This window comes from Aptenodytes patagonicus, chromosome 22 (assembly GCF_965638725.1).
Source record: "Aptenodytes patagonicus chromosome 22, bAptPat1.pri.cur, whole genome shotgun sequence".
In the NCBI taxonomy this organism is placed as follows: domain Eukaryota; kingdom Metazoa; phylum Chordata; class Aves; order Sphenisciformes; family Spheniscidae; genus Aptenodytes; species Aptenodytes patagonicus.
In genome coordinates, this window is record NC_134970.1 from 3,902,764 (window position 1) to 3,929,553 (window position 26,790).

The window sequence follows — 26,790 nt, forward strand, 5'->3', positions numbered from 1 at the left end:
GATCTTCTTAGGACAAAATGTGTCCCAGCAGGGACAGGCTCTCTGCCGTACCAGTGTGGGCATCATGTGCCTCTGGTGACTCCCAGCAGCTGGCTTGCAGCTCTGGGAAGAAAGGCAAGGAGCAAGAGCCCTGATGATGCTGGGCTGGTGTCCCCTCTGTGCTCGGGAGCTCCCCTCTCAGGTGTAGTGATCCCTTTTGGGTTTGCTTTGCGAGCAGCGATCTCCAGGTCCTCCTTTTGACCTTCTCCCTGGGTCTGCAAAAGGACCATGCTCCCAGCCCGCGTGGAGGAGTCAGGCGGGAGCTGCCTCGGCCTCTCGCCCTCGGGGCAGTGACTGCCGAAGGCGTCAGCGGCGTCCTGTGCCCCTTCCCAAGAAAATGGGCTCATGCACGAGCAAGCAGCCGTCTTTCCCAACCTGCTGCCCTTGGTGGGTTCCAGATGAGCGACAGGTAGGGACGAGGCACAGAGCTCTCCATCTCCGGCGGCTCTTTCCTTGTGTCACCTTGCCGTGTTTCCGCAGTTTAACCAGCGGCCAGCACTACCTGGTGGTTCTTCTTTTACCCAAGCCTGATCTCTCCCCTCTGTTCCAATCCCCCCCTTGAACCAAGCACCCTCGGTGACCTGTGCTGCGATCCTCAGGCTCTGGAGCTCATTGCTAAGTTTCTTCTTGCTTTTGTCCCGTGGATTTGGCTTAAAAATATAGAAAGACTAGCCGGCTGGCCATCCATATGGGAGACTAGCGAGCGTGTGCTAGCAAAGCACCGCTTTCTGGTTGGAAAAGTGCAGGCTGTGAAATGGCAAACGGCGCGTTTGGCCTCATGGGGGATTTGGAGCAGGTTGAGCAATGCTGCTCATTTAAGCAACTCAAAACTGGTATTGTTGTGTAAGGGGAAAGAGTGGGTTTAAAAAAAAAAAAAAAAAGAGAGAAAATGAAGATCTGCCCTTATGAAAAATCTCACTTCTTCAAATCCATCTGTTCTGGCAGCCCTTTGGCACATCTGTGGGCAGCATTGACCTGGTAATCCCAGACTACTTGGAAAAAGAATAGATACTCTGCTGGGTAGGACTAGGCCCTGAAATGGAGATGTCTGATACAAATCCCAATTCAGCTCTGTCCTTCCAAACCTGGAGCTTCAGCTCCTGCTGCAGGGTGTTTTCCTTTCCCAGCACATCTTCAGGGCCACTGTCCCCCCCGCCGCCGCTAGCAGGGAGGAGGGACGTGGGGGCATCTTCTGTGGCCTTTCTGGCATACCTGGAGCCTGTTGCCAAAACCAGGTTTGCTGCTGATCCAGAGGATGAGAGAAATTGGAGGCCAGAGACCTTCACTGTGGCTCGGGACGTGGGGGAATTGGGACCGGCAGAGAAGCTCGGGCGGCTGGGTGTGGGCCGCCCGTGACATTCCTGCTGGGATGGGAAGGGAAACGATCCTGGGAAGACGCCGCTCTCGCCTCTCCTGAGACTGCTCTGTCGGTGGCACGGCCGTCCCCAGACGTAACATCAAAGCCGCCCAGCCCAGTGAGACCAGTACGTGTGTGGCCCCTGAGTTTGATTCAACTGCTACTCTAGCTAAGTCATGTAGACCTTGCCAAGTGCTGGCCCGTGGCTGCTCTGCACTTTGGTTTCCTCGTCGGTGTTAGGATTAACGCCCAGAGTTGGAAGAGCCTGCGAGAGGCTGAGCAGACGAGAGGAGCAGCCCGGGCTCCAGCTGAAATCCGCGGGTGGCACCCGGCCTTCCTGCCATCTGTTCCCCAGCTTGCAGATTGCACAGAGACTGGCTCGGGGACGATACTGCAGAAATCTCTCTTAGATGCTTAGAGAGAGCACCGCAACATGGGACGGAGGCATCAGCAGCCGCCTGGCGTGTACCTGGGAAGCACCGGTGAGCCGTTGCTTGTATGTCAGTGGGAGAGGTGGGCGTTAGCATGGCTGTTTAGTGCCTCCTTCCCCCCCCGAGAAGCTGCTGGGGATGCTCTGTTGAGCATGGCTGGAGGCTCTCTTGGCAGAAGAGAGGCATGATGAGTAGGGGAGGTTCTGCCAATGTACTCCTGCCCAGCCTGGGACCTCCTCTGTAGGGCTGCGTGCCCGGTGCTTGTTGGGCTGAAGACCTCAGCACCTAGTCGCAGCCCCCGAGCTCTGCAGGGACTGAAGATCTCATACAGGAGCTTGGGCTGTCTGGATGCAGCCCTGAAAGCTCAGCTGTGTTTCCCCCACCTTCCCTTGCTTCGACGTGTTGTGCACACAGGCGCTGGCTGCAGAGCAGCTATTGCCTCCTGCGGCTCAGCGGCCAAGGAGCCGCTCTAGGAGGGAGTCAGCGCACTGGCCGGCTCCAAGGGGCACACGGAGAGGTGAGCTTCCGTGTTCCCTTTGCCGTATGGTGTTAGCCCCAAGCTGGATTGCTCCTGGGAGCCTGGACATCAGCCTCTCCTTTCGGGAGTGGGGAATGAATATGGGAATGGTGTGCCTACTGCTCCTTGCTCTGGTTTTCCTATGTGGGCTGTTGCAGCAACCTTGCAAAGTGTCGAAGGCTAATCCGACTGCGCCTTGGAAAGAAGAAACCAGATTTATCGCTTCCTCTTCTGATCTTTACTCCAGGCTTTGCAACAGCTCAAGGTTGGATTTGTGCCATAGTTGCAGAGCAGGGACGATCCCTCTTTTTTTCTTCCCTGTCTCATGGATTGTACTGTTTTACTGGCCCTTCCCCAAGCACTGGCCTTATCTGCCCTTGAATCTGGTGAGTGTTTCTGCCTGGCCTGGCCCCACTGAATAACGTGCTGACTGTCTGACTCTGCAGGATTGGGAGGTTCTAGTCCTGGATAAGCTAAAGTGGGACCTGGTCTCAGTGATAGCGAATGATTTCTTGGCTCACATCCTCCATCACCTCCCGCTGCATAAGGACAAGATGGAGCTGGTGAAGAAACACGCACAGACCTTTATCGCCCTGTGTGCCACAGGTGGGTGCCTGCTCCCGCTGGAGCCACCCGCCAGGATGCTGGGGAGGGTGGGCTGGCCACTGCAGGTGGGATAGCCTGGGCTCGAGTCAGGCTTGCTGGGTAACCTGGGGCTGGTCTCTAACGCCCTGGCTTTCTGGGGAGCTGAATGCCTGCCTTCATTCAAATCAGAGCGTTTTGCTGCTCCGTGACGTGTTTTCTATCCCTGACAAAGCGGGATAACGGTCCTCTTATGGGGGATAACTCACCCACGGGGGCTCTTAGTGGGTGCCTGGAAGATGCTGGGAAAGAGCAAAGCCGCCGTGCCACCCCCCCTGCTGCGCAGGCTGCGACTGCGGGAGGGGGACCAGGGTAAAGGCAGGGTTGAATCTGAGCTTTTATCAGCCTCGCTCTAAGTCACTAGAGCAACCTCGCCTTCAGAACTTCTATTGGCGAGACAGGCCCAGAGAAATAGCTTAATGAAGCTTGCTGCTCTGATGCTCAGCCTGTTTCCTGTCGCTTCACCCCCGTTTCTCCCCACTAAGCTGGAGAGACCCCTCTGCCTGGCCCTCTCTAGTCTTCCAGGGAAATCGCAGTCCCAAGAACTTACCATGCGCATCCTTGCTAACGGCTCCTTCTTTTTGCCCCTTGTGTCCCTGTCCTGGCTCTAGACTACACTTTTGCCTTGTACCCCCCCTCCATGATTGCGACGGGCAGTATCGGAGCGGCGATCCACGGCCTGACGGTCTCCGTGAACGATTTCACCGGCGAGGCGATCACCGAGCTGCTGGCCAGCATCACTGGCACGGAGGTGGTGAGTGTTCACGGGGGAAGAGCAAAGCGGTTTTGCTGCTGGATCTGGTGGAAACCCTTCCTCTTTCTGCTGCTCGTTCTTCTTAGAGGGAGAGGAAATTAGGCTGTTCGTAACGATGCTGACCTTGGTTTGAGGAGTGCCTAGAGATGAGTGAGCATCTCTAAACGCAGCACCCTTGGTCAGTCCCGTGGCCGTAGTCGGCTCCTGGCCTCCGAGCGCTGCCAACGCAGAGCGGGGCGAGCTCGGGAGCCTTTGAAAAGCAGCACAAAGGGGAGCGTCTGTTCCCTGCGCGGGCAGGTGTTGGTGGGATCGGGTTGACAGGGTGGGATGGGGCAGAGGGAGAAGCCGGGCTCGGCATCTGCTAACCTCTGCCGGTGTCTGGTTGCAGGTGCCCAGGCTCCGGTGGGAAGGGGGTCGGGGGCACAAAGCGTTTCAGGATGCTGGCACAGCGGCTTTGCTGGGGACGTCGGGATGGTGGGGGGGCGTCTGCCTGCCCCTCCACTGCCCTTCGAATTGGGAAGGGGGACCCTGTCGGGCTCCCCATTTCTGGGTCCCTCCTGCTGCAGTGAAGCAATCGGGAGCCTTTCTTCTGCCGGGGGCCCCTTTTGATCTTTTCTTCTGCCCGAGCGCTTAATGCCGGCAGCCGGGTGTGGGGTTAGTTACAGTCCCCTGACAGCAGCGCCGGGAATTGGAAGAGGTGCCGGTGCCACGGCGGGTGGGAGGCTGCGACCAGGCTTTGTCCAGGCAGGGAGGGGACGGGGCAGGAGGGCGTCCTGATCTATTTGTGCAGCTTTAATGTTTTTTTGTTAGCCGGAGCCTTTTTAAAGAGTGAATCAGTGCAGCCAGCTGCTCTCAAGCTGCTGCAGTGAATGGGGCAGGGACTGAAACCTGCTGTGGGTTGGGGCTGGTGGAGGGAACAGGTGGGAAGCAGGGAGGACACCGCCGAGGGAGGGGAGCCGAAATGGAGCCCAGCACACCTCTGCTACCCTCCGGCCCGCTCCTCTCCCTCCTCGGCCCAGAGAGGGCATCTGTTCTGCCCCACAGCCCGCCCGGGTGCGAGGTGCTGCACAAACAGCCCCGGCCCAGGCAGGACCCTGGCGGTTCCTGTAGCAGAAGGAAGCCCTGGGGATGCATCCGCAGTATTGCAGGGCTCCCGGGGGAAGCACCCGGCCTCGGCCACCCGTGTTTGTGGTGTTGATGCTTCTCCCTGAACCTGGCCTCGCAGTATCTCTGGGCTGTGACTCAGTTTCCACTTTGGCTCAGCACTGGAGGAGCGATCCCCTTCCTGCAGCTGCCAAGGCTCAGCCGGGCAGTGCTGGGGGTGCGGGGAGTCCGCAGGGACGGAGGGGGACGATGGTGCGGGGCTGTGCCGGCTCTGTAGCTGGTGGGAGCTGCACTGCCGCGCTGTGCCAGCGCTTCGGGTGCAACTTGGAGCTGCTCTGGATCAGTCCTCATCCCTCGCGGAGCAGGACCAGCCCGTAGTGTGTGTCTGAGCCAGAGCCCCACGGCACGGCTGCCCTGCAGAGTAGGGGGCACGCAGGCTGGGGCAAGCCGAGCTGCCTCCCGGGCAGCTCCCGAGGCTTCGCCAGCCGGCGAAGGAGTCTGGCTGCCTGTGGCCAAGCCAGCTTTTAGCACCTCTGCCGAAATTGCCGACGGAGAGCCTGGTTGCGGAGAGCCCGGGGACGGGCTGGCCGTGGCGCGAGGCCCCGCAGCGAGCTCGCCCCGGGGCTGCGGGCGGGCGGGCTGGAGGCTGCGCTGACGGGAAGCGGTGTGGGGAAGGAGAGGTGGGCGTTGCTATTTTCGCTCGCCACATCCTCTGTCAGTTTCTAAGAACTGATGGCGGATTCCTGGTAAGAGATTTCGGTCTGTGACAATATCCAGCGAGCGCATGCGGCCCCGCGGCGTCCAGCTCGGCTCCGGCCGCGAGGTGCGAAATGCTACCTCCGACCCCTCGGTGAGAGCCGAGATGCGGTGTAGGAGCCGGGCTGGGGTGCGCCCGTTGGCGATGCCTCCCGCGGCTCTCGGTGCGTCATGGTGCTCTGGTGTCGAAGTGGAGGAGTTTCCTCCTCTGGTTTACAGCTTGTGTGGGGAGAAAACGGAGCGGGGTTTGCTTTTGTTACAAGTGATATGCCGCTGCTCGCAGTCCCCTGCGCCTTCCTGTTCGTGGGGCTGGTGTGTCCCCCAGCACTGGGTTCCCTGGGCCCCGGGGAGGTGCGGGTGAGTCACGCGGGGCTCCCCGGGGGGAGAGCAGGAGGGTAAAAGCCTTGTGAGAAGCTACGTGGCCGCAGCATCATTCTCATGACGACCCAGCATCGATGGCGCGTAGTGTTGTAGGGAATACGTGGCTGGGGCAGCTGTCGGGTCTGAGAAGGTCGGGGTCCGGCTGCCTTCGAGACCCCCAAAGTGACGCAGTGTGCGTCAGTCAGGGCACCCAGCAGGGATTCGCCTTGTCCTGGCTCGGACGTGGGCAGGGACGGGAGGAGGCAGAGCTGCGCGCAGCTTCTCTGCAGCGGGTGGGTGACCGCAGAGATGCAGGACCATGCCGAGCTCCGGGAGACCCGGGACGTAGGGCCTGGGGGAGGCAGGTGGATCTACCAAGGTCCCTGTGTGTACCCGTGGTGCTGCACGCCGGCCGTCGCTCGTCAATCTGGGAAGCTTTGGTTGTAAAGGTTGGTACCAGCCTGCGCAGAGTTGCTCTGCTCTGCCCTCTTGGTCGGCGGCAGCAGCTGACTGCCGTGATGCTGAAATCACACGCTGCAGCCGGGCACGAGCCCAGATGCTTTGGGAAGCTCTGATGGGCGCAACGTCTATTCCTCGAGAACGCGGCCAAGCAGGGAGGTGGGGAGAAGACAACCAGAGCGCGGGGCTTCTCCTGGGGAGGGGCCTAAAGCACAGACAAGCTGGAGACGTCCCTTGTCGGAGAAAGGCTTCTTGGTCTTGTGTGTTTAAATGCTCCAGGGGCCAGAGGCGTAGCCCAGCAGCTGCTCAGAGCTATTTGTAAGGCTCCCACCTCTGAGCAGCAGAGAAGTGAGGCCTCTTGTCTCGCTCCCTCTCCCGCAGGACTGCCTGAAAGCCTGTCAGGAGCAGATTGAGGCAGCCTTAGCCGAGAGCCTGAAACAGGCGTCCCAAACCCAACAGGAATACAGCACCGCCAAGACTGCTGCTTACCTGGCCAGCCAGCCCACCAGCACGCCTACAGACGTCACGGACATCAACCTGTGACCAGCCTCCCCTTCCCGAGGGCCGCCCGGCCCCGCCGCGGCAGGACCTCGCCCTGGACACCGAAAGGTCGCTGCATCCCACCTACCCGTCCGTCAGCCCCCTCCATCTGACGCCTGCTGAGGATTTGTTCTGCTCGCTGGCAGTGCAGAGCAGGATCCGCGCTCATCTGTCGGAGCGGGCAGCCGGGCTGGCGGAGCTCGACACTGCTCGTCAGCTTCTGCAGGTGGCCGGGGTGAAGCGACCGTTTTTGTGGTGGCAGGGCACAAGAATTGCTGGGGAGGGGGAGCAGGACCCAAAATGAAGTTGTAAAATGTTTCTCAGTTCGTGTTCCTCGTAGCCTGGCTGGCCGCTGTTCGCTGTCTCCTCGCGGGGTGTTCACCGTGATGCCTTCCAGCCCCGCGTGGGCCATCAATCATGGATAGTGAGCCTCTTACCCTGACCTACGTGACCAAAATATAACCTCTCACAAACCTCCCTCCCCGGGCTGGGGTGCTACGGGCCCGCTGCGGCTCACAAGAGAGAACCGAGTGTCCAGGAGGAGGGAGCAGGTGCTTGTTGGCCCCTTGGTCCCAATTGCTTCGTGCCAGATTGCTGTGGCTCCTGGGGGGGGTGGCGTGGCTGCTTCTGCTTGGAGGGGAAACGTGTGGCTTGTTTCTTGTTGCTGTTAGATTTGGGATTTGCGGGTTTTCGGCTTGCTTGGGGGACGCGGTCCCCGTCTGCGTGGACAGCAGAAGAGAAGTCCTCGCCTCGGGGAGCAGCCTCCTGGGCGAGGTTTGGGCGCAATCCCCTTGGCTTTCCGCTGCCCCACTGAGGCTGCTTAATTTATTGTTAACTGCTGGGAATGAGGAGGGAGGAAGACGTTGCAGTTCCTTGGTGTGGGGCCTGGACGCTGGTCTCCTCTCCTTCCGAAAGAGTGCCTTCACCCTTCGCCCCCTTCCCTAGCTCCCCGGGGAATGAGTCTCACTTGGAAGCTGATCAGGTTTTTTTTTTTAGGTAGCTCAGACATCAGACTAGGTTTTAAGAAATACATTTGAATGTGCTGCTATAGTCTGGAATGCGTCTTCACTCCTCCAAGGCAGAGATCTGGGATCGCATTCGGGAAAGGGCTGCGTTGCACCTATATCCATGTGGGTCCGAGCTGTATCCTTCTCGGGTGGAAAATTCGCTGTGCACTTGAGTTGAAAAGCAATTATTGCATTTTTGTATTGTTGTCGTTGGTCCCGTCTGTTAGTTTTTATAAAAAGTGTTTTAAAGAAAAAAAAATAATGCTGCTTTTCTAAGAGAGAATCATTAAATAGTAGAATTGTATTAACCGAGAGAAGCCAGAGAGACTCTGCGGGGATGGGAGGCAGACTGTTGCTGCTTGGTGACCTCTGGACGTGTGGATCTGTGGCTGTTGTCCTCCCGTGGGGGACGTGGAAAAGGAGGTAGAAGTCTTCCTTTTTGGATGCCACTAGAAACAAAAGTCTTATCAGGTGGAAAAAGATGGGGCTGCTGTTCGTCCACTAGCCTGATTTGTCAAGAAGAGCCGTCTGCCGCTGCCTCCTGCTAGCAGGAGGGCTGGGGGGCACACAGAGCTTGTCCGTACAAAATTTTTTTATATATATAAATGAGTTTTAATTTAAGAGTAAACTGGTTTGGTTTTCACACCGAAGAGTCCCGCTGCTGGGAGAATCAGAAGACCGTATGACGTTGCAATAAAGTATTTTAAACAAGTATGAACGCCTCGAGAGTTTCCCTTTGCGCTCCGTGCTGTGCCTTGGGCCGCCCAGGGAAGACCTCGGCCTCTTCTTCCCTCACAGGGCTCCTGCCTCTGCCCCAAATCGCTCTGGGGTGGGACCCCCGTCAGCTGGAGGATCCCCTCGGGCAGCTCCCGGAGGCTCCAGCCCTGCGTTTCCCCGGGGCCGCAAGAGCAGGATGAAATGGGGAGCGGGCAGGCAGGACGCCCCCCAGCCAGCTCCAACCCCGCGGAGAGGTGGAGGGGAGATGCTGCAGCGGCCGAGGGACGCGTTGCACCCGCCGAGGCCCCGGGGCGGCTCGCGGATGGCGGTGGACGAACGTGGAACCGAACGCCTTCCTGCAGGCAAGGTGCCTGCCCGCAGAGCAGGCAGCGACTTCACGCCCCCGGCAGCTTTGAAGCCTCCCTCTCGCCGATGGGCGCTGCAGCAGCTCGGGCGGTGCTGCAGGGTGGCGAGAGCGTGCTGGAAGCCCGGGCTCGCACGGCGCAATCTCTCGCGTTCATCAGCTTCTGGCTTCTTTAAAGAAAGGAGATAAAAATCAGGAAGCCAAGGAAAAGGCGCTGCGGCGCGCAACCAGCCCGGGCGGCCGGGCTTCGCGTGCTGCTCTGCTTCACGTGGCTTCTGCTCCCGCTGCCGTCACGGGAAAAGGTGCCAACCCTCCAGGGAAGCAAAGGCGGGAGGCAGCCGTCCTCAGCGCAACCTGCTGCCGTGGGAAGCTGCAGCGGCTTTTCTCCACGGGCTGCACCAGCAGGACTTTGCGCTGGTTTCGGGGGCCAGGCCAGGTACTTGCACGCGCAAACCTTGCGGCAGCGCAGCGTCACCGTCAGCAATTTCCCCCGGGTAAGCGCGGCGCCTCGTGGGACACGGGAGGAAAAGCCCCCACTGGGTTTTCCAGCGGAGGTGCCACGTGTGCGTGGGCGGGTTGCCGCGAGCAGGCCAGGCACGTGGCCTCGATGGCCCAGCGAGGACAGCGGTGCCGGGGCTTCACCAGCCTTGCTGAGTAGAGGTACACCCCGAGGGGCAGCTGGGGAAGGGAACGTTTCGGGAAAATCCCTGGGGAAGGGGGATGGCAGGCATTTTGGAGGCAGGGGGGTGGCGGGGAAGGCTTCCAGCACTGCCGGGCTGCTCTTGCCCTCGCCTCCGCCCACGCACACGCTCCCCGTGGTGTCCCGGCTCAGGCCCTGCTGCCGGCCAGCGACAGCTCCGCAGCCCGCTCCTGCCTGGTGACAACCAAGCCCTCGGGAAACCCTCAAGGACCTACAGGAGTGTTTCCCCCGCCCTGCCCCGAGAGCAGTTTTTTGGCTCTGGGAACAGCCTGGGGGGCCCAGCCCTGTCCCCCCGCCCGCCCCCCCTTTGCCCCACCGCACAGGGGCTGCTCAGGGCAGAGCGCAGGGAGGGACGAGGGGTTGCACAGGGGTCCCTCCTCCCTTTGCGGTCGGGGGGGGGGACCAGCACCGGCAGCACAGACTCTGCAGCTCTGCGAGAACCCCGGGGCCGGTGGCTTTGCTCTGCCACCTGCTGGGGACAGGACAAGGTGGGGCGGGGACAAGAGTAGGACGGCGCAGGGATGCGACCCCAGAGAGGTGCAGCGGTGGGGCAGAACTGCCCCTGACTGACAGACACGCCTTGGGTTTTATTTTCCAACACAGGAACAGGCCAAACCCTCCCGGGTGCTGGTGGCACCGGGTTCCCCGGTGGGACAGGGGCTGCCCTGCCCCGTGACGAGCAGCGCAGGGAGCACGGTCCAGCTCTACGGACACAGCCTGCCCCCGGCGCCCGCTCGGAGCAGCAGGATCCCAGGACGGATGCTCCCACACGGCTCCGCTCACGCACCGGGCTCCCAACTGCATCCAGCAGCGTCCCAGGAGCAGGGCGGGCTGCTGCTCTTCCCTGCCTCTCCCTGCTCACTCCATGGCCACAGGCTGCTGCCCCTCCACATCCCGCGTCTTGGAGTTCGCCAGCTCCCTCCGGATCTCCGGTGAGATCTGCGGATGGCTGTGGAACTTGAGCAGCTCGAGCAAAGCCTCCTTCTGCTCCGAGGAGAGGTCCTCCTTGTAGCGCTGGGCGAAGGCCAGGAAACTCTGGTGCCACAGCACGGGCAGGACCCGCTGGTCCGTGCGGAAGGCCAGGAAGTGGAAGACGAGGGCATCCACCACGCGGAAGGGCAGGGCGTACTTCTTGTCGATGAGCAGCCGGAGGAAGATGCTGTTGGCGCCGCTGTACTGCATCTCGGCGATCTTCAGCATGGCCGCGCTGCGGGGAGGGAGGGAGCAGCGAGGTGAGGGCAGGGCAGGCGGGAGCCACGGGGCGGCAGGCACCCAGACAGAAAGATGACAAACCCAGTGCTGAGCCCTGAATCTCAACCCCGGAGGGAGCTGAGCGAACCCCCCCACCTCGGAGGTGCCGGAGAGGCTGAGGGACAGATCCGAGGCGTTGCACCGGTGTCCCTAAAGGAGAACCTCTCCCCGCCACAGCTTCCCAGCACGTTACCTGGAGTGGAGGACGGGGATGGAGCACTTGGTGAGGATGCTGCCAATGATGATGGCCTCCCGCAGCGTGCAGGTCCCCGACTCGCACAGGGGGATGAGGATCCCTGCGGAGGGGGAAGAGTCAGGCACCGCCTGTCTTAAATCGCAGCAGGCAGAGCCGCGGGACACGGGGCTCAGCCCCTTCTATCCCAGGACACATCTGACCCCAGGAAATAACAGCTCCTCCACCAGCTGCCGTTACAGGGGTCGCAGCATCTCCCTGCCACGCAACGAGCCCCAAACACCCTCAGGTTGCCAGACGAGAACGAGATCGGACCCGAGACAGTTCGTAACCTGCCATCAACCTCCAAAAGAACCCAAATACCTGCCAGCACTCGCTGGCAGCACCTGCGTAAGCCTACGGCACGCATCACCCTTCCACCCCAAATGCCGCAAATGGGCCCCTGGGGCTTTGGAAGCTGCCTCGTCCACCGAGGCGGAGTCCCTGCATCTCTTTCACGTCTCCTCCTCCCCACTGAGCCCCCAGGGCCACACCACGCAGGGCACAGTGTGCCGTCACGCTGGGCAGTGGTGGGCAACACGTGCCCCTGCTGAGCCCCCCAGATGGCGAGAGGCTCCCAGGGACGAACGGCAGCCCTGCAGGGAGCCCCTACCTTTGAACCAGGCTGCCGGCTTGAACAGAGCCTTCTTCAAAGCCATGTAGAGGTGAAAATTGAGGCGCTTGTACTCAGCGATGTCATCCCTGACCCGCGGCAGCAGCACCAGGTTGTAGAACCGCTGGGCCATCCTCTCTTTCAGGTTGGATGAAAATATCCTGGGAAAAGCAAAGCACAAAGCGAGGTGTGGAGAAGGGAGCAGGACACAGGTTGGTATTTTGTAAATCTGGTTCCAGTTATGGAAGGAAAAAGCTAAAAAACCCTACATCAGCATCTCCCAGAGATGATCTTACCTGGTGGCTTGGTACATGGCAGCTGCTGTCCACGTCTCCGGCTCTGTGATGTAGAGGATCTGCTCCCAGTTGGACAAGGCAGGAATGATTTTAAATGCCTTGGGGAGTTTCCCGCTCCTGTATTTGGAGAGCACCTTAAAAGACATGGATACAGGCCGGGCCGTGACATATGGGCGCTGACAGCAGGGCTGCGGGACTCGTCTCATGACCGTGAGAACGTTTTCCCCTCCCTTAGCACCTCTGGTAAGAAAGGACCATCCCAGGTCCTAAGAAAGGACCATCCCAGGTCCTAAGAAAGGACCGTCCCAGGACCACCCTGAGCACGGTGCTCAGGAGATTGCCACTCAGAAACTCTCTGGGCCCTTCAGGGGCCGATACTACGCAAACTGCAGTTAATACACAGAACCGCCTGCACAGGGCAAGGAGGGAGAGCGGGCACAGAGGCTGCGGGGCTCAGCGTGGCTTTCGCCGAGCCCCGGGGCAGAGCTGCTTTGGCCTTACCTCTCTGACGCCCCTGTAGACCTCCAGGACGCGGGGATCGAGCTGGGGCATGGGGCAGCCCGATACCTCTGACAGCGCCGTCTCCACCTCCGTCTGCTTCTCCGTGATCTTCTCCATGATGATGTCCGCCAGCGTGCGCCTGGGGCCAGCGCAGGAGGGACGTGAGTCCGGGGCCGCGCTGGGGGGAAGCATCGCCCGCCGCCCTTGGCCCAGCCCCTTCTCCTGCCGCCTCCTCACCTCAGCGGCGGGTTCTTGTTCATGAACATCTCGATGGCCTTCTCGTCCTCGGGGTCCACCGCCACCTCCCCGCAGTACTCCCCGCTCCGTCCCGCCGCCGCCGCCGCCTTCTCCAGCGAGGGCCACTCCTCATCGTCCTCCGAGTCCGAGCCGGGGCCGCGCACCGCCGGGCCTGCGGGGGAACGGCGCCGGCTGAACCCAGGGCCTCGCACCCTCCAGGCCCCGGGGCGGGCTGGGGGCGAACCGGGGGCTCACCCAGCGCCGTGCTGCGCTGCCTGGGGGCGGCGGGCGCGCCGGGGCCGTGCTCGGCCTCCAGCTCCTCCTGCTGCCGCCGCGCCTGCTCCAGGATGCGCCGGGACAGCCGCGCGTCCACATAGCCCTCCCCGCCGCCGCCCTCCGCCTCCTCCTCGGCCCGGCCGCCGCGCCGCTTCCCCCGCGCCGTGGGCCGCGGGGCCGCCTCCTGCAGGATCTGCTCGGCCAGCGGCAACGCGGGGCCAGGGCCGGGGCCGGAGCCCCGCGCCCGCCGGGCCTTGGGCATGGCGGCGGGGCCTGAGGAGAGCTGCTACCGCCGCCGCCCGCTCCGCCACCGGCCGCGCGTGCGCCTCGACTCCGCCCCTTCCGGCGGCGCGTCGGCCCCGCCCTTTCCGGCGGCGCTTCCGTCCCGGCGGGGCGGCGGCGGCGGGCGGGCGCAGCATGGGGGTCACCTGGTGAGGGCGGGGGGGCTCCCCGCCGGTGGGAGCCGTCCCGGGGGTGCCGTCGTGGCGGGGAGGGAGCCGGGAGTAAGCGGCCGGTCGGGCCCGGTGCGCCGCCGGCGGGTCTCTGACTCTTCCCCCCCCCCCGCCCCGGTTGCAGCGTGGCGCAGGTGCCCGTGGCGGAGGGGAAGAGCGTGCAGCAGACGGTGGAGATCCTGACGCGGAAGCTGGAGCTGCTGGGGGCCGAGAAGCAGGGGACCTTCTGCGTGGACTGCGAGACCTACCACACCGCCGCCTCCACCATCAGCAGCCAAGGTCAGCGCCGGGAGAGCCCCGGGCCGCGCCGCGCCGGGCCGCGCCGGGGGGGTCGGTGCTCTCAGCCGGCCCGGAGCCGCCTCTTCTCTCCCCAGCGCCGTTTGCCAGCTCCTTAACCTGGCGCCCGGGGGGAGGCTGCTGGTGAAACCGGGCTGCGGTGACAGCCCGGCCTCCCGCGGGACGAGCGTCTGCTGCGGGTGAGGCCGCGGCTCCGTCCGGTCCCGGGAGGGCCGAGGCTTTTCCTGCAGGTCATCGCCGTTTTATTTACCGCCGTTCTTTTTGTTGATGTGGGGAACGGGCGGCCGTCTCGCTGCCTGCAGAACGCCTTCGCCGCCGTGGAAGGGGCGTGTGCCCCGGTTCCCGGTGGCCCCTTCTCTCCTCCGGGAGAAGCAGCGTCCCTGTACGCGGTCCTGGGGGAGCCGGGCAAGGTCGGCCTGAGGCACGGACGGGTCAGCCTGCCGTGGCCGATGCCGTGTGCCGGGGCTGCCCCGCAGCAAACGCCTGGCCGTGCTGGTCTGCCCGCTGGCAGCCGCTGTTCTCCCCGTTCCCTGCGTGCCCTGGGGACGGCCGCGTCGCGGGGGGGGGAGAGCCCTGCCTCGAGGATTCCCGCTCCAGCCTTAGCAGCCGCGTCGGGTACCTTTGCTGTCGGCGTATTTTTCCCTGAAGCTTCTTAAAATGTTGCTTCTGTCCCAGTCGCTTCGGGGGCTGCGTTTCGCTCTGGAGAGGACGGGCGCAAGTCTCCGGGCAGCGTCTGCCTGCCCTCGCCTCCAGGAGGGCCGTCGCTCGAGGGCAGGCGATGGCAGCCGACCTACAAGCTGGAGGCGGTAGCGGGGAGCAGTGCCGGCTGCCAGGGCGGTGGGGAGCAGCTCGGGGGGGGGGGTTTGAGGCGTGAGATGACCCAGCTGTTTCCAGGGGGTGTGCTCGGAGGACCCCGAATCCCCTCTTGAGGTAGCACGGCCTAAAACGGTAGCTCAAAGGTACGGCGTGGCCTGCTCGCCTCAAGGGGCTGTTCCGGCCTCCTCCTTTCTCCTAACCGCCTGGATTTTCACGTCACCTAAAAACGCCAATGTCAACATCACCGTGGTGGCTCTGTGGCTGCAGAGGTCAGCACGGAGCCCGCGCAGCCTCAGGGCTCTGCTCAGCCAGTTCATCCGGACAGATCCATCTGAAGCTACTAGAGCAGCTCTTTGCTGCTTTTTCTGCAGCTGGAACTTGCACGGCCGCGTGCGTGGAAAGGCTTTTTTGACCTGTGCGGATAAATGAGAATTGTTTCCAGTTTTTAAGGCGTGGTAGAAGCCAGGCGCGTCCCCTCTGGGCACCCTGTTTTCCAGAGCGTGTCCCAGCACATCCTCCCCAGGCAGGACTGGTGGGTGAGTGGGAGGAGAGGCAAAGCCCAGCCTTGTGACCCTTCCTCCGGTGACCGTGGGCAGGAGGACAGTCAGCGGATGCCCAGCCCCATGTTTGGGGATGGGAGGTGGGTGCTCTTTGCTGACCGCCCCCCCACCAGTCTGCTGGGGATCCCACGTCCAGCTCACCCTCTGGTCTCTGAGTCGTGCTGGCGCGTTATCCCCGGGCTGCAGAAGATTTCTTTTTTTCTTCCCCTTTTACTTTAAATCTTAAGAAGGAAATACAAACTGTTCACTGAACGGCCGGATAACGTAAAGCACGTATGAGCAGTACAAGGACCCTGGAATTAAAGCAACGAGGAGGACAAGGGAAAAACCAGATGCTTCTTTAACGCACATACAAGTGCAGGACTGTTGGTTTTACAGCCCAAATACCATTGCTCTTATTCCAGGGCAGACAGGCAAGCTGATGTACGTGATGCACAACTCGGAATATCCCCTCAGCTGCTTCGCTCTCTTTGAAAACGGTCCCTGCCTCATAGCAGACGCCAACTTTGATACCCTTATGGTGAAGTTGAAAGGCTTCTTCCAAAACGCCAAGGCGAACAAGATAGAGAGCCGGGGCACCCGCTACCAGTACTGTGACTTCTTGGTGAAGGTGGGCACGGTCACAATGGGGCCCAGTGCCCGTGGGATATCTGTGGAGGTAAGAATCGCCTTTGAAGGGTATGAGATACAACTACAGACAGGGAAATCCCATGTTGGAGGCTAGACGAGAAATCCCCCGTCCCTTCTGTGTCTCGATTGTGTTGCTCGTTGCTGGTAGTTTGTACTAGGTGCATTCATGTATGCAGCAGGCAGGGTATTTATCTCCTTTTCACAACAAGGTTTAATTCAGGCAGGTACTTTGGGGCTCAGCTGCAGCTACAGAAAAGCCTGTCATTGAAGTGTCAATAAACAAAACCCTGAAGGGATGCCATCAAACTGAAAAGCTGCTTAAAGTCCTGATGGACAACACTAGTAGCGTACTTCAGGTTAATAAGCATACCAAGGGGGGCAAAACAACCTCTTCAGCTGCTAATTGGATGCTGATTTGGGTTTTGCTTTCTTTCCGCATCTCCAGCAGACAATGGCGGGGCTGAGAGCCCGGCCCTCCTGCCCCAGGTTCTGCTCGCGCGGTGTAGAGATGGTCTTCTCCTCACCAGAGAGCTTTTGGCAGGCGCCAGTCCTACCCCATGGCGTGCCGACCTGGATTGTTGCACCGTGGGGTGCACCGCGGGCTCGAAGCCTGCCATCAAAGCGCTTCCGCGCTCTCCGCTCAGTGCCGTGACTGCTGATGAGGCTCGAGAGCTTCGGCTGCCAGCTGCCGACGGGCATTTCACAGGGTGGAGGCTGGGCTGAAGCAAACTCTAAAGGGAGATCCTTCGGCGTACACGAAGGGGCATGGGAGGGTCTAGGAAGGCGTTTGGGGAGATGGTTGGCTGAGTGCAAGCTCAGCAAGCTTGCTGAGTGCAAGCTTGTGAGTCGAAGGCTCACAAGCCATGGACAAGCCTCAGCTGGGCTGAAAAACATCTCGGAAAAAGACAGGGGGCTGGGCTGCGCTGGTACGGGAAGGGCAAAGCAGAGTAGGTCAGATTCCAGACATCTAGACATATTGGTGCCTAACAGTCTTCAAGATAGCTGAGAATTAGATGCTTAAAAGTTCTTCAAAATCAGAGCATGCGCTTTTCTAAACACACAAATCCTATTATCTGATATACAATTAATAATCACGCTGCGTCTACTCAGGCAGGTGTTCCTAGCCAGCAGGGACGAGGGTTGAGAAATGGCTTATTTCTTCACTGCAATAAACACAGATGTTGTAGCGTCAGCGTTGCTATTGACCTGGGGTTAAACTTGTTTTACCCTAAACTCGAGTTCAGGACCAGATTTGCCAGGCGGTCTGGCTGCTTCTGTTTTAGTTTAGTAGTTTTTTCGGGGTTTGCATTAGGACCTACTCCTGATTTAAGATCAGGCTCATGTTTAGTAAAACGCTTCCAAGTCCTTAAGTCCCAAGGCTTTTCCCAGTACATTCCTGAAAGACGTCACAGCCACACGAGTCACCGACCTACCAGCATGTGGGAATGAAGTTTGGGTTTGGACGGGGTAAAGTTAATGTGGCGTTTGAACCAATGTCCCAAGACCTCCATTGTTGGGGATTTAATAAAAGCAGTGCCCTTACAGGGTACGTTTTACCTCCCCTTCCCTTTTGAAGGGATTGCTTGCATGTTCCCAGCATGTCCTGTTCATTTGTATTTGTCCATCCTCGTTATATGCTAAATATTCTCAGATGTTTTTACAAAAAGCTCGCTCTGTCTGGTGAGGAGAGAGGAAAGCGCGTTGCCTCCTGTGTGGTTATTGCCCCTGCCATGAGCTTCAGGGCTGTGGTTTCTGTTGCCAGGTGGAGTACTGCCCCTGCGTGATAGCCAACGACTGCTGGAACCTGCTCATGGAGTTCATGCAGAGCTTCATGGGGAACCACACTCCCGGAATCCCGTCCGTGTTTGGCACCAAGCACGACAGCATCTACAGCCCAGCGGACACGATGGTTCAGTACATGGAGCTGTTCAACAAGATCCGCAAGCAGCAGCAGGTGCCTGTAGCGGGGATCAGATGAAGGGACTCCCTGGAGCCCGGGTTAGAGCGACTGCATCCTCTTTTTCTGCCTGCCCGCGTGGATCAGGAGTCCCTCCAAAAAGCGGCACTGGAGGCAGCCCAAGGTTTTTTTTTCTTCTCAATCTCTTTCCCCCGTTTCAAAGCAAAGGTCTTGAATGCTGTGCGTATTTCTTGTTGTCCTCCTTCGTGTTTTTGAGCGTGTCTGGGATCGGGCCCGTGGTTCCGATGGTTCTTAGTACAGTGCTTCATGCAGGGGATTACTGTTCGTCGGCGGAAGGAGGGAAAAGGAGAAATTCCAGCCAAATGCATGCAAGGGCAGAGTTTTCTTGTCTGCAAACAGCTACACGAGAGATTTTTTTAAAAAATTTGTTTTAGATATCCACGTGAAAGTGTCATCTTGTTTTTCATCAAAATAAAAAGCTGTATTTTGTGAGGAGATGGAGTCTTTCTGCACAGCAAGTGTTGTGCTGTTTTGTATTGCTTATTTACAGCTTTTGAATTTTTCTGTTGCATGGAGACAATTCTTCAGCAGAGTTTTATCTCTGATTTGGTTCAAGAGCTTTATACCCCTGAAGCAAACTAATTTCCCTGTGGCAAAATCTGCAGGAATTTTTGCATTCCTATTATGGGTATGTTCTTAGCTTGCCTTCATCTTTTATATCTGATGGGAGTATTAAAATCTCCTACCTCTCAGATGATACCGATGAAGCCTCGGTAGGAGCCCTCTCATGCATTGAAAGAGAATACCAACTGCTTTATCTCATTGTTTGAAAGGTAGGTAATAAATGTCCTATCCCTGCACGCCGTTTCTCATTTGAGAAATCCTGGTGACTTCAGCAGATTTAGCGAACTAAGGAAGGATTTGGGGAATAAGAGCCAAAAATTTATTACAAGACTTAACTATATGATATCACTTGAATATTTTTTTTTTTTTTAGTGGTGATTTATTTTTACAGCAGGAAAACCAGGGAAATTAGATCCCTTTTGAGCCATCTGTCCCCTTGGTTTTACATGTTCAGTATCTGTCTGGCTTGTAGCTGTCATTTTTTCTTCTCCTCCCTGCTCCACCCCCTGCTCCGTCTTAGAATAAGCAGAAACATGCTCATTCAGCCACCAACCTTTGCGCTGAGCCTCCTTCGTGGTTGCTGGGAAGGCTGTGTGTAGCAGGGTTCCAGCTCTGCGGCCCGTGTCCTGGACGTGAAGGGCAGGTGTAGAGAAGGTCTAAGGATGGCTTTAGGAAGGGAGATTTGCAAGAAGGACAGCGGGTTCCTCGTGAAGATGCAGTGTGCATCTTGCTCTCGGGAAGTATTGTTGGTTCCTTGCCAATACATGGGTCTTGAAGAGTCTGAAGAGCAAGTAAAACAGAAATAGATTTCTCCTAAATAGATTTTTCCTTCTGAAGCAGTGGGGGGGGGGGGGGGGGGAAGAAGCTGTTTTGTTACTTGATTTGCTGCCTGGTGGAGAACTAGCTATTTAGATATGACTTTGTGATTATCATTTCTACCTGTAAGCCTAATTAACTGTTAGAGCGCCTAGAGCTTTTAGTGTGGGCATTTAATAAATTTAATCAGCGCTGGGTCCAGAAAGACCTGGTTAATGAGCATAAATGGCATAAGGTACCCTAAGTGTGTTAGAAATTCCAACACGCTGAATATACTGAATTTTTGCAACTCTTAGCTCAAGTTCATGACATGTGCACTGACTTCAGTGGGACTATTAATTTTCAGTGATGAAAATCTGACCTGCTGTCATTCCATGTAATTAAGTGTGGCTGGGAAAACTTAGGAAAACAAACTGTAGTCTTTGTGGGGATAGTTATTTCTGTCCTGTTTTCCATTTTAAGACTTAAGGTTAAAAAAAACACCTTTTAATGGTCAGATTAGTTATGCTGAATGTTGCTAATGCTTTATTAATTCCCAAAAGATGCGTTCTGTAACCAGAGATGTCAAAACTCAGGTCACATGTCTTAAAAGCATAAAATGTGTGCTGGAATCTCTGGGGACTTCTGTGCTCTTATTAATACATTGTACTGTTCCTAGAGTAATAAAATGGGACCCCTTGAGCTACATTCTGCCTTCAATTACACCATTACAGCCATTGACGTCAGTAGGTTTCCGCGCATGTAAGGTTGGGTAGGATTTAGCCCTTTATGTCTTAGCAAAAACGTCTGTTGCTGTAACTGCATTCTGTGAACGAGGGGATCAGCTGCCCCACATGAGGGGCTGCTTTTACTCTGAGGCGTTTTACTTTCTGGATGGACAAAATGACTGTTTTTCAGTCTTACTAGCTGCAGTAATCCTCCTCGTTCTGCTCGCTCCAGCATCAATGTGGCAGGTTAACGTGGCTTCGAACATGCTAGTCTGCATCTTAACAAGGCTTCAGGGGGCTTTCAGTTGTATTACATTAACAGATTGAGCCAGTGTAATTGAAACCCCCCTAATTTTGCCTGCCAAGGCATGGTCTGGAAGGTTGTTTGCCTGTTGCTCCCCGGTGTTTTCTCAGAGAATGCAAGATCTAGAGGGAGAGGCTGCCAAGCTGTAGTCCTGTACCACTGTGGATCCTTTTTTCTGCTTCTGCACCTCAAAAATCACTGGCAATGTTGTTTTCTGTGAGTTGAAGCCTGACCTAGAGGGGACTGGGGATCTTGGGGACGTGGGTCTCACCCTTGCATTGTTATAGCTTTCCCCCTCCTAGCTCTAAGTAGAGGCTGGGTGATGTTGCCAGGGTCACCAACACTTTAGTGGCAGAGAGAGAGAGTCCAAGTCCCACTGCCACCCTGGGGATACTTTGGGCTTTTGTTCTGTTTTGTGCTGTGGCATTTTTTATGAGGAAGTACTTACATAGCAGCTGCACCCTGCTAAGCTTTACAAAGAGAGTGAGGACATAAGGGCCTCGTTAATCTTCAGTTTTAATTCTTAGCAGACATTACAGACTGAGAGCTCATTCCAGTGGGGAGCTGTTGAAGAGTTGAGAGGTGTGTGACTGTGGATTTCTGTGCAGGTATGGGTTCAAAACAGACCAGGCACTGGTCAGAAAGGGAAGGTGTAGGGAAAAGACAACAAAGCTCAGGAAGTGGAATTTGTGGGAAGGCTGGCTGGTGAAGGAGCTCACAAGGAGACCACGAGGTTGTGGAGTGTCCTTGTGCTGGGGCAGAAGAAAGCAGGCTCCCACCTGTCGCAGTAAATTACAGCGCGTTGCCTCAAAACGTACTGGGACAAGATGGGGGGGGGGGGGGGGGAACACTTTGTCCCTGTGCAAAGGAATTGTGTCTGTGACACCACTGACCTGTGCTACGTGCCATCAGTGCTGCACGGTCCATGACCACTTGCTTGCAGCTTTGCCCCGGCTCAGTGCTGCCTAGAGAGCAGGACTCGCCGCTCCCTGGCAGGTCCCCGACGGTACCTCCTGCAGGATGCAAAAAAGTGTTGTCCCAGCGGTTGCGGGTGACTCCCGAGTGTGGCTGTCCCTTGCTGTGGACAGGCTTCTCCCCCGGCCTCAGTGCCGATGTCCCTTTGTGTCTGACAAAACACGTTTCCATCCCCTCATGGCTCCTGCACTGTGGCGATGAGCGTGTGACCTAGGGGCCTTCGAGTGACCTCTGGCAAAGGCCAGTATGGCTCGTGGGACTTTGTGTGCCATCAGCGCTGCCTGGCCCCACGGGGTGCCCACCTCCGTCACCTCAGAGGCCCTGTGGGATGCCCCCCATCACTTCAGGGGCCCTGTGGGGGTGCCCCCTCCCGTCACCCCAGGGGCCCTGTCACCTCAGGGGCTCTGTGGGGTGCCCCCCCCCCCGTCACCTCAGGGGCCCTGTGGGGTATCTCCCGCCCCACGCAGCCACCTCAGGGGCCCCGCGGGAACGCGCCACCTCCCGCGCTGCCCCTTTAAGAGTCTCTTTGTCTCCGAAACATCCTTATTTACCCTCCCGTGACTCAACCAAACTTCAGTCTGGGATTCACAAAGCCCGGTACGTCACCGTCCGGGGCCGGGCCCGGGCAGTCCCCGCCCCTCGGCGCTGCCCTCCTGCTACTCGACCGTAAGCCATTGAAGAGCTCTCCCTAGCGGCTACGCAGAGCTCGTAAGCTCCGCCAGAACTCGCTGTGCCGCGGCGTAGACTGCGCAAACGACGTCCGTCCGTGCGCCAGTCGCGCCGTTAGCGCCAGGCTCCGCTCTACGGAATTGGCGTAAGCAGCGGCGCTGAATGGGGAGCGGGACGAGGGGGAAGGCGAGAGCGCTGTGTGGCGTGCTCTCCAGCCAACGGCGGGGCGGGGCGGGGCGCGGCGGGCGGCCAATGGGCGGGGAGAGGGCGTGGCCGGTGGCGGTTGGGGTGTCTCGCGCTGGGTGACAGCTCGCGCGTGCTGATGATGGCGGTAAATAAAGGGGCTGGGGGGGGGGGGGGGAGGCCGCGACCCCCCCTTGAGGGCGGGGGGGGGAGAGGGGCGGGGGACCGAGGGGGGGACACCCCGCTGTGAGGAGGGTGCTGAGGGGTCCTCTGATGCCCCTCCGCCCCCCTCCCCCCGAAAGGCGCACCCCCCACCCCCCACCCCCCGGTGCGGTTGGGGGGCGCGGGGAGGGGGGGGCGCTGAGGCGGACCCCGACACCCTCCCCCCCCCCCCCCCCCCCCCCGGCCACGGCGGCCGCCGTCTTTGTTTGCGGGCGGGATCCCCGCGCCGGCCTCGGCGGCTCCGCAACTTTCCCTTTGTTGAGGCGCGGGGGCCGCGGGAGCGCCCCCCCCACACCCCCCCCCCACCTACACCCCCCCCCCCCGGGACCGGCCCTTCCCGGCGGGGCCCTCACGGGGGGCTCTACCGCCCCCCGCCGGCCGGGGGGGGGAACAGCGCCGGGGGCCGCGTCCCGCCGCGGGTGGGTGGGGGAGTGAGTGGGTGCCGCGGGTCGTGGCCTTGCTGCCGGCCGGGGGGGTGTGGGGGGGGAGCACGCCTTGAAAAACTCCCCCGTAAACCCCCATGCTGTGCTTGGACGGGGGGAGAGGGCACAGAAATGGGGGAAATCGGTGCCGCTTCATATTTTTGGGGGGGGGGGGGGGGGGGGCGCTGTGGGTTTCGCGCGTTCCCCGCCCGCCGCGAAGGTAAACGGTAGAAGTTAATAACGGGGGGGGGGGGGGGGGGGCATCTTGGGTTTAGGTCTCTCGATGGCGAGCGCCCGCCCGAGGGAGCAAAGCATGCTTTAAAATCACGTTTTAAACATCATTCGAAGCAGAGGGGGGGTCGCAGCGATTTATATCCCCTCCTGCGAACGCTCGGATAACCGAAGAAAATAACTGCTTACGCGCGCGAGCCCCCACAAACAGGAGTCGGTTTTAGAAAAGCTGCTAATTTTAGGAAACGCGCCTGCTAATCGTGTTACGTGCAATTGTACGTGGGAAAAAGAGGTATGATCAGTGTGTCAGAACGGCTCCTGATCTCCAGGTACAGTCAGCGGGGGAATATCGACGGGCGTGATGGAAGCGCCCAGTTATTTTGAAATATATACCGGGGCTGGGGGGGGGGGGGGGGGGGGTAGCGCCTTTACTTTTCAGAGCTATGCTTGTACTTTTAATCGGGGCAAGATGCTGCGAGCTCTTGAAGTCGCTGAGCTCGTCTCGTGCGAAACGTTGCGACGTTTGGTCCTTTCATACGCTGCATCTTCAGAGAAGATGCTCGCTGGAACCTGAGGAGCGTGCGGTGAAAGATGTGATAGGCGCTACCGATTCCTCAGCCCAGGCAAAACTCTAATTGACTTCGGCGGGAGCTTCTGAAGGGGTATCAATCGTTCCCACGCAAAGGCAAGGCAAAAAATAGGGACCGGGTTAAAAGGGATGACGGGGAGGTGGGACTGGGAGCAAAAATAAGGTGTCGGGGAGGGGGAGGAGGGGGGGGGCTGGTGGTGGTGGTGGGGAAGAGATCTGAGCTGTTGCTCGAGAAAAGGAAACGCACGGCTGGGACGTGAGAATGAGGGCAGGAGAAGGAGCCGCAGGAGCGGGGAGGGCGGGAGCGGGTAAATCGGCAGAATGGCGAACGTTAAAAACTCTCTGCGTGTGAACGCTGTGGATTAAACTTGCCCTGGGATTAAACGAGAGTCAGTGTAAGAGAAGTGTCTGGAGTGGCGCCCTGTCTACAGCCGGCAGTAAGCGTGGTGCTGGGGTTTGCGCTGAATTTCTGCTTCTCTGCCTTTGGCAGCTACGCTTGGGGGTTGCTGCTGTTTAATAATTGTCAGATATGTTGGTATGATGTTAAAAAAAAAAAAAAAAAAGAGGGCAGCGAAAGCATTTGGTGTTGTTTTTCATTGCTTTGCAAATATTCTAGGTGCAAATATTTGAAAATTACGTGCCAAACATGAGCAGCATTTGATGTTTCTCAGCTAGGCGTGCTTTCAAACGCGAGGCTGCAAACGGTAAACGCTTGTTTACTTTTCCCCTAATCATTCTTCCTATTAATGTGAGCTGACTTCAAGTGAAAAGGGCGTTTTGAAGTTGGCAGCTTTTCAGGTCTGGAATAGTTCTTGGTCTTGTGCAAGTTCTGTTTGTTACAAAGAATTTTGCTTATTCAGGAGCAGGGCTTAACAATAGTCACGTATGCAACGGTTTATAGAGTGTTACAGCCAGTAAGTCAAAATTGGGGATTTATTTAGCCGTTGTGTGTCCAAAGATCGTTAGTAAAGAATCTGTCGCCGCAGTTCCTGCGGAGATTCAGATTGCATGTGGTATAAAGCCCTGTGGTTGACAAGACACTCTGGAGGCCTGTGAGAATGGAGAAATTGTGAATAAGCCTCATGTGCTGCGGCTTGCAAAATGAAACAGCGCTTGGTCTGATTAGTATTTGGATTGGTAAACTCGAAGGGAACAGCAAAGGATCCATCTTTCACGTGCTGTACCGTTAATCATGGGAATACTGCTGACGGGAAAAAAAAAAGGGCACGTTTAGCTGGGTGTATCGCCTCTCTGCTGCTGGGTGTGAAAGCCTTGAGTGCGGTTTCTTGCTGCAGTGGATTTCTTGCGACTAATCGTAATCCTTCGCTTGGTGTTCGCTTGTTTGCAGCTCTCTGTCCACATCAGACGTTGCAGGTTGTTTTCGTCAGTGCTGAACGCGCTTACTTGTTAATTGGGGTTTTTTTAAAGTAGCTACTGTTTTGTCTCAGCACCTAAGAACGAGTGACAAGAAGCACTTTCTCTAGCGGCAGAGGTGGTATAAATTACTGAATACGTCTCTTAAGATCCTGTTTTTATTGGCCTTTTTTTTTTTTCTTTCGTTAGCTATTTTTATACTGAAATTTCTTAGGACTTCTGCTGGGACTCATAAAGTGCAGTTTAGTGTTTTCTCAGCCCTTAGAAGATGTTAGTGGATAGATTTAGAATAGCTAACAAATGGAAATGCTACGAAATTCAGCTTCTGTCTTACAAGGTACGTATGAATTCTTTCACGTGCGTTTTTGGTTCAGGGAAGTGTGAAAGGGTTTCTGAAGTTGACCTCAGCTCTGAGTCAAACCAAAACTAAGGTTTTTGTTTTAAGGTCGTTCGTTAGAAATTAATAGAGAGATGCTAAGATAAGTTGTTTGAAAACTTTGCCTGTAACTGGGTGCAGCAATTCAGATCGAATGGGGGAAAAGGAAGATGGGGTAGCTCTAGCGAGCGAGCTCTGAGCTGCGTGGTGGGACGTGCTCCGAAAGATCCCCCCGATCCTTTATTTTGTGCGCAGGAATCCTCTCCAGCGGATGAGAGACACTGGAAGTTTCTCACTTTGTTTAACAACCTTTGCAGTTTTCATCTTGAATATTTCATCAAGGGTTGGTTTTGTTATTTTGGGTTTTTTTTTTTCTCCTTTGGGGAATGAAACCCTGGGAGATGTTCTTGTCTCAGCAGCCTATTGTTAATTGCTCAGTGTATAAACACTTCACCTTTCCTAAACACTTAACCACAATGAACAGGCTGTTGAGTTGATGCGGGTAGGTTGTATAGAAAAAAGCCCCCCCCTTCCTTCAACGTCAGTGAATGGAAGACCATCCTCGTTAGCGTGAAACCCTTAACGAGTCATTGCTTTGGAGGGTACTAAGCAAATTCAACAAATTGTTTAACAGAAACCACTACCGTTTTAAAATCCGATTTATAGATCAGAATGTCTCGGTTGTTTGTTCATATCTCCGTGTATACCGACGCTAACGCTCTTCACTTTTGTTTTTATTAGACTTTAGATCAAAGATGGCTCATGCGAGGCTGTTAAGTCGTATGTGGCTTGCGAGCCACTGAATTACAGCCCCAGCATGCAGGCTTCATCACGTAACTGGCAGCAGAGCTACGGAGCAGCTATAACACGCCACTGAAACAAAAAAGATTAAAGTGGGAGTGAGGGGAGAGAAGGTAAAAATGGAGGTGGAGATTCTGTCCTTTGCCAGTGTCGTAGGGAAATAATTTCTAGGTGGTCTAAAGCCGGTTATTTGTATATTTGCAGCAATTCATATCATAGCATATTGAGGAAAACGCAAATTGAAATGCACGCTCTATTACACTGTATTCTGCTGGTTTCGATGGGAAAAAAGACCCTTTACTTTTTGCTACAGTGTTAGGAAGTGAGTTAGTATCTTTAGTGGGCATAAGATAGGTAGAAAAAAATAAACTTGTCTGCTTTGGGCTAAGTGTTGTTAATTAGCTTCTTGCTTATAAGATGGTAACGAGTGCACATTAACTATTACACCTCCAATACGTTACAAAGATCAGTATGAAATCTCTCAGAAAATGGCAAACTTGTTGGGGCATACCTTGAGTTTTTTTAAGGAAGGCTCACTAGAGAAGTTCCTTTAATTAGGTGATTTTAATGTCATTCACTGGGAAGTCTGTCCTCTTAAGAACTTTACCGAGAAAGTAGAAGAAAAATCCGGGCAGCTATCTGAAAAACAGAAGCTTTTTCCCTTGTTCCTC

The 26,790-nt window shown here is 57.2% G+C and overlaps 4 protein-coding genes and 1 long non-coding RNA gene across 7 annotated transcripts in view; 3 read left to right on the forward strand and 2 right to left on the reverse strand.

Moving 5' to 3' along the window:
• The window catches only part of CCND3 (cyclin D3), a 49,029-nt gene extending 40,355 nt beyond the window's left edge, over positions 1-8,674 (forward strand). For all 3 annotated transcript variants that reach the window (XM_076357956.1, XM_076357957.1, XM_076357955.1), the window contains exons 3-5: positions 2,791-2,950; positions 3,598-3,740; positions 6,801-8,674. In XM_076357956.1, coding sequence (XP_076214071.1) covers positions 2,791-2,950; positions 3,598-3,740; positions 6,801-6,962 — 465 coding nt within the window. In that variant the 3' untranslated portion in view covers positions 6,963-8,674. The remainder of the gene's footprint in view (positions 1-2,790; positions 2,951-3,597; positions 3,741-6,800) is intronic.
• A 1,611-nt stretch (positions 8,675-10,285) lies between these two features.
• On the reverse strand, positions 10,286-13,445 carry BYSL (bystin like). Its single transcript, XM_076358148.1, has 7 exons — positions 13,133-13,445; positions 12,878-13,049; positions 12,641-12,779; positions 12,140-12,273; positions 11,844-12,004; positions 11,192-11,294; positions 10,286-10,954 (listed from the first exon to the last, which is right to left on the reverse strand). The coding sequence occupies exons 1-7, from the start codon at positions 13,413-13,415 to the stop codon at positions 10,606-10,608; spliced, it is 1,341 nt and encodes a 446-aa protein (XP_076214263.1). The 5' UTR covers positions 13,416-13,445; the 3' UTR covers positions 10,286-10,605.
• Positions 13,446-13,545: 100 nt separating this feature from the next.
• Positions 13,546-18,321, forward strand: MED20 (mediator complex subunit 20). The gene is made up of 4 exons (XM_076358094.1): positions 13,546-13,584; positions 13,730-13,884; positions 15,683-15,936; positions 17,671-18,321. Exons 1-4 carry the CDS (start codon positions 13,571-13,573, stop codon positions 17,884-17,886), a joined length of 639 nt encoding a protein of 212 aa, XP_076214209.1. The 5' UTR covers positions 13,546-13,570; the 3' UTR covers positions 17,887-18,321.
• A 435-nt stretch (positions 18,322-18,756) lies between these two features.
• LOC143170116 (uncharacterized) lies at positions 18,757-21,856 on the reverse strand. Its single transcript, XR_012997007.1, has 3 exons — positions 21,804-21,856; positions 21,171-21,290; positions 18,757-19,230 (listed from the first exon to the last, which is right to left on the reverse strand). It is a non-coding gene; the product is annotated as an uncharacterized LOC143170116 (long non-coding RNA).
• Positions 21,857-22,227: 371 nt separating this feature from the next.
• The window catches only part of USP49 (ubiquitin specific peptidase 49), a 34,785-nt gene continuing 30,222 nt past the window's right edge, over positions 22,228-26,790 (forward strand). The window contains exon 1 of the mRNA XM_076358095.1: positions 22,228-22,252. The gene's annotated coding sequence lies outside the window, so the exon portion shown is untranslated. The remainder of the gene's footprint in view (positions 22,253-26,790) is intronic.